This window comes from Asparagus officinalis, chromosome 4 (genome assembly GCF_001876935.1).
Source record: "Asparagus officinalis chromosome 4, Aspof.V1, whole genome shotgun sequence".
Lineage (NCBI taxonomy): Eukaryota > Viridiplantae > Streptophyta > Magnoliopsida > Asparagales > Asparagaceae > Asparagus > Asparagus officinalis.
The window spans coordinates 65,667,924-65,678,255 of NC_033797.1; the positions used below are offsets into that span (position 1 = coordinate 65,667,924).

The window sequence follows — 10,332 nt, forward strand, 5'->3', positions numbered from 1 at the left end:
ACAGCAAGAGAGCAGATATACATAACCATGTCAAACCTGAAAATAGTTTAGTAACCCAATCGATCTCTATTAGCGAGAGAGCTCCTACTTGTTACAAGTGAACCTTTAATGTTATAATATTCACAGATGATTATATCCAAACCACTGGGAGGTAAGGACTACATAACTTTTCTTGATCAGGCATCAACCGAATTTGCGTATGTGTCAAGTGCTAAACACACATTGTACTCTCCTAACCAGGACAACAAACCTACTTTATGGGTTAGAGTCTTCACAATTATGAAAAATCATATCCCCATAATGAAGTAGCTGATAATTTAACCTGTGGTAAGAAATAAGCATTGTTTTAAATATCCCCGACATGGCCCGATATATCCCCCGATATATCCTTTTACAGGGCTTGCCGTAACCGATATGGTCTTTAAATATCCTTTACCGCTTTTTGGCTATTTTGAGTGATAAATCCCCGATATGGCCGATATATTGATATATTAGCCGATATGTGGACCAATATATCTTTTTATATAGCTTGTTGCAAAATAATATACCGTGTTTGGAATTTTTGGGCGAGATATCAAGATTTCCCCATTATATCAAATAACATTTTGCCCTAAAAAAAACAGATCGAATGTTGCAACGTTGCTTTGCACTTTTGTTTGTTTTAGAAGGTTGATTAGTGATCCTAAACATATATTATTCATATTTTGTATGCTTAAATTTCATTACATATGTTGAGATTATATTTTAATGCATTATACTATGTATGCAAACATTCTTTATGGCATTCCGATATTTACCACATATCCCCGATATTTCCCCGATATCTGCAATCCGATATGAATTTTGGCTATTCGATATTTCCCCGATATCCGATATTTAAAACCTTGGAAATAAGTACATCAATAGGAAATTAGAGGCATTGAAGATAACACATAGCATTTGGTATGTTTGAGCATGTGAAATGCAGACCAATAAGTACAGAATGGGCCAGTTCAGAGTGCTAAACTTGCGATGGGAAAATAGAATTGGAATAGACATAATCAAATATTGATCAGGATGTAACGGAGGATGTGTTAGGTGGTAATTTATCAGATGAGACGACCTTAACAACCCTAAAGCGTTGGACAGAGACTTTGCCCCATGACTCCAAAGATAACAATCCCACATTAGAAATCACACTAAGGGTCCAGTACATGATAATTTTAACGGACTGAAGGGGGAGCCTCTGCATAACGGTGAGAGTTGTCATGTCGTCATGTGATGTGACCTAGAGGATAGTTGTGGAAATAGCCTCTTGTAAAAATTACAATGTAAGGCTGCGGACAATAGACCCAAAGTAGTCTGACCCCTTCCCATGCCCTGAGGATAGTAGAAGCTTCGTGCACCGCACTGCCCCTTTATTCAGGTAAGGTAAATACTCCATAAATATTCCATAACTATGTCTAAGTGTGCTTGGGAGAGTAGTACTAAGAAGCATTCCTAGAAGTAAAAATGGTAACCAGCAAACTTCAAAAGCAAAAACTAATTACGGTCACTGCTGGTGATGCAATGTTAATGTAACTCCCATTATTAGATGGGTGTGAGCTATCCTCCAACAACCGCAAACCAAATTTTGCCAAAGGTGGTACATGCAAATTGCTCCTGCAAGCTTCCGGGTAAAATTGCATGATAATCTATATGCGTCATGCTATTAATGGTCTTAAGCTAACGGCTGAAGTAGCTGACGACCTTTGCAAACAGTTTCAACAGCTTTTTAATCTTTCCTGATGCTCACCAATCTTCCCAGCGAACCAACATTATATTTGCAAATGATAGGAGCATAAACAAGAGCTCCATGTCCCATGACTTTCAGCAGTCAGTTAAAAGGCATTTCGTTCAGAATAGTACTGAGAATAACTTTTAGCATCAATAATCATCACGAAAAGCTCAGAGGTTAAATCTGCCATAACCCAGGCAACACTAAGAACCAATACAGCTTCATGCAGAAGAGTAACATGAACATGAACAGGATGTTTTGGTTGCTAGACATAACAAAGGGTGTGGAGCATCCCTAAGTCATCAAAGCTCAACAGAAAAGGGTAGTTAACCCCCCACCCCCCCCCCCTCACTTTTCCCACAAACTAAAAAAACACCACAATCTGAAAAAATGCTTTGGGTGTTTCCCACAAACCCCACAATTCTTCTGTTTTCTCACTAAACACCAAGAAGTATTCCCACTTGACCCCGAATCTTTTAACTTTTCCCATTAACTACAAATAAGTCTCTTGCAATTGGGAACACCTTACTATCTGCCCAATTTTGTTCTCTCCTTGCTTTCTCTGCGGATCATCTTCTTCTCTTCTTTTTTTTCTCTCCCTTTCTCGTGCTGGTGGAGTTGTTTTTTTGGGGGGTTGGTGGGGGTGTTAAAATTTGGAGAAAATATAGAAAAAAAATAGTCATGCAAAAACTTGCTGGTGTAAGTAAATGCAATTTAACTAGTACCAGATCCAAGGACCAAGGATGGTACATACATACTCCAGTTTAACTATAACACAACCAAGGGTCAAGGGGAGTATGTATGTTGCCTCAAATCCAATGTATTCAGAATGCACCAACCATATTGATGCTAATGTCATTTCCTGGCAGATTACTAATGATTATTGAAAGGAATAAATAACAGACACCTTCCTAAGGATCTTATGTCCTAAATATTTAATGTGTCAATTCCCTTGTGAATGTTTCTTCTTGATGACCAAAAATCATAATGCTTCATCTTCGGTCCCCTGAAGTGATTTCTCTATGCAGTTGATATATATCCATACAACAAACCTTGCCACTTCACCCTAACACCCTAATTGCTAGAAGCCATGCTCTATATAACTCTCATTGTTAAAGCAAGAATATGATTTTCTGAAAAAAATAAGCCTCTAAGTTCTCAGCAAACCAGGGGCCTATCCCACTTCATGTCAAATCATAACTATAAATGCCCACAGCTATTTACTTCCAAATGAATTACAAGTGACGCTACATTACAAGTAAAAGGCAGCTAGAAGGGCAGCCATAAGACAAAAGGAAAAAAAAACTTGGTCCCGTAAATATGATGATATAAAGCAATGTTGTGATAGGAAAGAGATGTAGATGTTAAAATAAAAGATCAGGAAGCCATACACATTATTTGCTGCAAATATTGAAGTAGAATCTTCATCTAGGTTGGCCAATGGCAGTGATGATGTTCCTAATAATAAAATGGGAAGATTAGATGGCAATTCTTCCAAGAGAGTCATCAAGACAGCCTTAAGCTGTTCATGTGCCTGGAATTAGAAGAAACAACAATTAGAAAAGAAGCAGGGCATACTATTCGTCTCATGAATTTTAAAGTAGGACGGTAATCTAAGAACAATTTTATGCACAATCTTCAGTACTCACCGTCTCCCACCAGAGCTGAAACTGAGGCAGATAGAGTATTGAAGGAGTTGTTCTTCTTGCTTCACCAAATATGTGTACCAAAGCTTCCTCAGGAGTCTTTGCACTTGGATCAGAAAGAAGAGAAGGAAGTCCAAGAGAATGAACAGGAAATTTCTCCAACTCATGCAAGACAGAAGGTCCAATATGGTCCTGTTGAACCAAAAGGTAAGTGATGTTTAAGCCTACGGTACCACTACAAAAAATAACAATGTTTCTACATTAATAAAGAACAGAGAAAACTACCAGCCCAACACTTTCATCACCACAAATCAAAAGCCGAGGTCTATACACTAGAGGGAGTGCAGAACCGTAGGAGAATATAGACAACTTGCTCATATCTGAATTTGATAGGGATGGGAAAATGTCAGATAACAGTTCCATGATTGTTCTAAGGTGTCTATCTAAACATGGAGCAACAACTGAAGATAGGGGTCTGGACTGAACGATGGAACCCCTATGAGCCGCAGGAGTAATTGTAGTCATTGCTTCTAGAAAATGATATTTTTCAACCTTCACGGAATCAACATCTATGACAAACTTGTCATCACTAGTATATACTTGAGGATACTTCTCACGGAAAGCACGAATGGCAGCTTCTGTGCACAAAGCTTTCAGATCAGCTCCACAGTATCCTACACAACTGGCTGCAAGCTCCATCTTTAAAGCTTTTGATGGAGGTTCCTTCCATTTGCGTGTATGAATGTCTAATATTTCCGCACGAGCCTCACAACCAGGTAAAGGGAAGTTGAACTCACGATCAAACCTTCCAGGACGGCGTAGAGCTCCATCTATAGCATCAATCCTATTTGTTGCCCCAATTAAAACAACCTGACCACGAGAATCAAGACCGTCCATCAAAGCAAGCAACGTTGAAACTATAGAATTATGAATCTGCTCCTGTTTGCTAGATCTAACAGGAGCAAGCCCATCAATTTCGTCAAAGAAAATAATGGATGGCTGATTCTTTTGAGCTTCTTCGAAGAGCATTTTAAGCTGTCTTTCCGCCTCCCCCACCCATTTGCTAAGAACATCAGCTCCCTTGCGCATGTAAAAGCTGACCTTTTGACCAGCCTTTGAAGCAGCACAAGCTAATGCTCTAGCAATTAATGTTTTACCTGTTCCTGGAGGACCGCACAGCAAAACTCCCCGGGGGGGTGTTATGTGGTACTTTGCAAAGAAATCAGGGTATAACAGTGGAAAAAACACCATTTCCTTCAAGGCATCAATGTACTCAGATAGACCTCCAATGTCATCAAAGCTCACACTTTCATCAACTTGTAATGGCTGAATGTCTGCTCCCCCCTTTGAACTGGGCCCAGCAGTTTGTGCACCAGTCGTAAGAGAAGCAAAAACGTCAGCCTGATGACCCCATCCAGAGGCAGCAGCATTTAATCCCCATGCTGTTGTGCCATGCATGTCCATTCCCCCGAAAAGCATTGGTGCTCCATTTCTTCCACCACGCATCCATGGAATCACTGGGCCATCATCCAACTCATCCACAAGAAGAGAATCGTCAGAATCATCAGCTCTCGACAACCGAGGTCGCTTATGAACTCGAGAACCACCCTTCCTCATATCCTTACCATTTCTGGAACCCATTCCATGATGCAGTACTCTACGCGGCGACCGTGGTCTCTGTTTCCCATCTTTCTCAGGAGATAATCTGCGTACATCTGCACGATTTCGAAGGTCATATCGCTTGCGCCCTTGCTCTTCCCCATCGTCATCATCCTCATCTTCATCTACATCCTCCCCTCCTTCACCCTCTGCTTCATCTTCTCCATCCTCCTCAAGGGCATTTCCATTTTCTGTATCATCTTGCTCGGCCTGAGGTTCAGAGCTTTCATGTTCATCTTCTGATTCTTGATATGGCTGTATTCTTGGCCCTCTGTCTGCTTTTCGAGGTCGTAATCCTTCACGACGTGGAAGGTATTTATTACTCTGTACCTTTCTATTCCTTGTGTAGGTAGAAACTTCATCATGATTGGCATTGTTTTCCGCCTTGCTTTTAGAGGAACGAAACCTTGGTGCCTGATAGAAGCAGCAAGCAAGTAAAAGCAAGTTAAACTTTTCATATTCCTCGGTCCTAAGAAACTAAGCTAGCAACTAACTTCTATAAATATCCATACATGGAAGAGTATAAAATCTCACCATTAGATCGTCATCTGATCTCGAACTGTCTGTCTCGTAATCATCAAGATGTATAGAAATCTTCCTTTTTCTTGTTGAACGGCGAAGATTTGCTGCAACAGACTGTAGGCAGAAAAAAGCAAGGTATATTTCGGTTACAAGGTACTGGAAACTACACACAGGTGAAGATACTTTATAATAGAGTATATACCCATTCAAATATAATCCGACACCTGAAACTTAAAATAGGATAACCTTGCTAATGCATAAGACAAATCAATAAATATAAGTGTCCTATGTATTAGTGTCCACGTCAGCAGAGACCATTAAGGTGCCTTCACAAGGACTGTCAAATGAGTGAAGGAGAAAGGAACGTAGCTAAAGTACAGATGCACATAAGTTTTGGATAGCTTCTAATGGAGATTCTCCTAAGGATGTAAAATATAAGTTCTGCATCATAGGATTCATAGCTTAAAGATAGTACGCAGTAGATGTTTGCATAGGGCCATATCCTACCTTCCGCAATCGTAGATCATGGATGACCCTAAGTTAAGCAGGGAAAAGAAACTGGATTGCAGATAAAAGGTATTCTCGTCCAGAAAAAACAATTGAAACATTGAGGAATGAATTTTAGGTTGAAACTTTCTGAGAAACACACAGTAAGAAGTTAAAATGTAAAAGTTAATGGGACTAAGGTAGTGAAAACTAGTTGGCTGCTGGAACAAATGAGGTAGGCACCAATTAGAAAGCTGCCCCAATAACTGAAAAGCACTGTAATAAGAGCCCTTCATAAGCTAACAAAGTTGATGATAGTGATGAAAGTTCAAGGTAGGCAGAGAAGGAACAGAAAATAAAGGAGGATTTGAGGGATTTTAGTGAATTAGCTTTTTAGGTTGCAAAGACAACTCAAGGTTAACAACGACAGATAAGCCTCATAATAACTAATAAGTAAAGGACCTCCCTTACTCAAGTTACAAGAGTACAGATATTAGGATATATCCCTATCGTGCTGCTCAATTGCCATCATGTTGGGAGTGACTGAGTGTATCTTGACATAGCACTTTGGCTTACATCATACCTGCAAGCCCATAGCACAGTTTTTATTCACCTTCATTCTTTCCAGACTTTTCTTAGCGTAGGAGAATGTAGAAGGTTCTTTGTTTCCTCCAATTGAACTGCATGAGTAATAATTTGTTTTCCTATACACTAGCTGGCAACCAGGTGGAATTGCATGTCCCTCTTTTTTGTCCCATATCATTCCATGGAAGGAAACTTGGACGAACTTAAAAAGATGAATATCAGGTCTAAGAAAATTAGAATTTTTTGAATGTTCCACAAGGCATTCAAATATGAACTTCAATTACAAAAGAGTTTGATTATGATGATGACGATGATCATGGCTGCTATGATAGTTAATCCCTAAAGCATTTAAGCTGATTCCTCCTCACCTCTATCCACTCGAGGATCCACATTAAGCAAAATGGTGTCATGTGATATCTTTTTGCTCCAAGATCCCATGTGACCCCACTGAAAAACCCCACCCAGTAACTCATTACCCGGCCCTACTAAAAAACCACCAAGTTCAGAACCACCCACCCAAAAAAAATCAAATCAAGTTTTACCCTTCTCCTCTGCCCTAGAGACTCCTCCACCTCGCCAAGGCACCCCTCCCTAAAAAAAACCCTCAAAACTCTACTCAATAAATTCAATTCTTTTAATGCGAATAAGTTGCTTAAGCTAACCAAATTCTATCCATGTGAATTTTCTTAAAGTCGAAGTCTCGAAAATTAAAATTCAACTTGGGAATTACATTGGTACTAGGTCATAGAGATGCAATGTTTGCTAACTTGAAAGAGATGGTTGATCGTTCAAAGAAGATGGTGGAGACCTATGTTGCATGGGTACGCGACGTGGCAAATTTGTCAAAGGTAGGGTACGAGGACACTGCTCTATAAATATTTATATCCACATACATTATATATTGATATTAATAATTTACATGAGAACAAGGATGAGAATTAAAATTCCTATAATATTTTTATGTTTCTTTTATTATGTAGATTATAGGTTGGAAAATCACCAGTTTTTGAACTAGACATCCAAATGACCCTCCAAAATCATAATTCAAAATTTGACCTATGTCTAGTGAGTTTCAAGAAGTTGATGTGAAGTGTAGGATACATGCCCAAAAAATGTATGACTAGTGTTTTAAATTACAACGTGCATTGCATAATTGAGTACATGCGCGAATAAACATATGCATATATGCAAGGAGTGTCCAAGGAGTTTGGATATGGGCACAGGTACTAGTACAGCTTCAAATTAGAACTACCTAGGTAACATAGGTGGAGACTAAATAGAAAAAGGCCTATCCTTCAATGTATTTGCTTTCGAAGATGATATTGATTATGCGAGTGACTAGAGCTACTATGGAAGAGCTTTTATTGCAATGAAGTTGATAAAGAACAAGTTTCCGGAGAAAATGAGTGATGATTGGCTCAACAATTGCTTTGTGACATATATCGAGAAAGATGTAATTGATAGTGTTCCTAATATTGCGATTACATACTTTTTTCAAAATATGAGAAATCATCTAATATAGTTGTAAGTTTTTAAATTATTAATTAATTAAGTAGTGGCACTGACACCACTTTCCAAAATATTGGATCAAACACGGACTTTATCTTCTTCAAGCTATGAAACCAAATTCTATCTCATCTTTCAGGTTATAGAGGGGGGGTGCATTTGTTGTCACGCTTAAGTGAGAGAATCCTTTTCTTAGCAACGAATGAATTAACTATAAATAAAAAAACATGTGTGTTCCTTGACTTACGGAAGACAGTTCTGCAAAAGTAATAGGGGTGCATGGTCTATATTTCTTTCCAATATAATTCCAAATATTTTAAGTAGTAGGTTTGGCTTGACTATTCTAGTTAAACATAATTTGCTCTAAACCTTGCCACTAGTGCACGAGAGGAAAAAACAAATTCCCATCACCATATTCCTAGATTCACTTATCCTAACCTTACATATAGCTCTCATATGTGATGCTTTGTCATCAGTATATTCCTAGAATATGTCATTGTATGCATGTATGAGACATATCTATACATGCACATCTGCATGTGATTTCAATACTAACTTTATCAGCCCTAGTCAAGGAGCTGGAGGGTTTTGTGGTTGCATATGCCCTCCTAATAACTTCACAAAGCTCCCTGTGTACCTTTTTTGTACACTTGCCTTACTATTCAGTAAATTCTCTACATGTATCCTATATTCACTAGCGAACCGTCCCATCCACAAAGCAACTAACTCTATTTCCTAGCTCTATCACAAGACTTTAAGCAGTTTCTTTTTTCACTGACAAGTAGGTCTTCTACAATTGTATCTCAACAGTTGGGTAAATGTGAGGGAAGTTTGGTCTATCAATAGCAATCCACAAGATGGTAAAAGGTTAGCAAGTGAAGAAGACATCCTAATACGAAGATGGGTGGGGCCATTTTAGTCCACTGGTGTGTTGCCTTTGAATATGTGAAATCCAGACACATGTGCACATAAACCTTGCTTGGATGAAGAAATGCATAAAACCAGATGCCAAAAAAAATGCATAACCGGCCAGACTGTGAGCTGGCAGTCTCTCTTTTCATTACAACCTTCTGAAATGTCTCAAGAAAAATCAAGGCTCTGCTCCTTCTAATGTTACCCCCTTAACGCCAGCTAGATAACTATGAAATCACATTAAAACATGCATAACTAGCTCTCACGTCCCCAAAATGACGTTATACAGTATCTACAACCATCTTAATCAACCAATCAGCTTAATCAAATAAAAAAATACCGCCTAACCATCAATTCAAACTAAAAAGCACAAGTTTCGCCCATCCAGGTCACTTAAAAAAAACACCAACATGCAGAAAACAACTCCCTTACATCATTCGGCAGCCGGACCCCTCGCATCTTCAATTGCTTAACAATCTGAGAAGCCGCAGTCCTCTTCTTACTCTTGCTCTTCTTGCGAATCCCAGGGTTATAATAGTAAAAGGACCGCCCATAAAGCTTCCTCCTTTGCCTCAGCCGATCACTCGTCCTCAAGGGCCTGCTCCCCTCCTTCGAATCCATCAAAAACTAGAGAAAACCTCGGGCCTTAGTCACAAAAAGGGGGGTTATTTCACGGAAAGACCATAAAAACACGGAATCTGGGAATAAACCCTAATCGTTCAATTACAATGTACTAACCTGAAGGAAGAGAACTCAGAAGCATTCACGTAGCTCGATCCCGGCGAGCAATGGCTTGATCGGCCTTCGATTTTGGGACTAGAAACAAAAGGATGCATGTAGAGAGATCAAAAGAGAGAGGGAGGGGCGGGAAAAGAGCGCGAAATTGATGGGAAGGGGAAACCCTAACCCTAAAAAATCCACCATTAAAGAGGGCAGATAGAGGGAAGGGGGTGGGGAGTCTGTAGAGGGGCTCTGCTTCGAAGACGACGAGGGGTTTCTAAAAAGAGAGAAGGGTGGGGGGACGGGAGAAACCCTGCCCTCGATGAACTCACGTGAGAGGCACGTGAGGGGCCGGGTACGGATCGCACCACCCGAGCTCGCGAGAGGAGCCCCCGACCCTAAACTCGAACTCACGGGATCCCTTTGGGCGAAATCGGACGGTGGAGATAGTTGGGGTTTTTGTGGTCCCGATCAACGTGGATTAGCGGCCGAAGGTGCTCGAGTTTTACGGGAGGGGGGGGGATTGGAGAGTTTTAGACC

At 39.9% G+C, this 10,332-nt stretch overlaps 1 protein-coding gene across 2 annotated transcripts in view; it reads right to left on the reverse strand.

Moving 5' to 3' along the window:
- The window catches only part of LOC109837608 (ATPase family AAA domain-containing protein At1g05910), a 29,930-nt gene extending 19,853 nt beyond the window's left edge, over positions 1–10,077 (reverse strand). The window contains exons 1-6 of one of the 2 annotated variants that reach the window (XM_020405926.1): positions 9,811–10,077; positions 9,505–9,699; positions 5,596–5,697; positions 3,688–5,475; positions 3,406–3,594; positions 3,148–3,290 (exon numbers count right to left, since the gene is read on the reverse strand). In XM_020405926.1, coding sequence (XP_020261515.1) covers positions 3,148–3,290; positions 3,406–3,594; positions 3,688–5,475; positions 5,596–5,697; positions 9,505–9,693 — 2,411 coding nt within the window. In that variant the 5' untranslated portion in view covers positions 9,694–9,699; positions 9,811–10,077. Of the gene's footprint in view, positions 1–3,147; positions 3,291–3,405; positions 3,595–3,687; positions 5,476–5,595; positions 5,698–9,504; positions 9,718–9,810 lie in introns of both variants that reach the window. The other variant, XM_020405925.1, reaches the window with a different exon arrangement.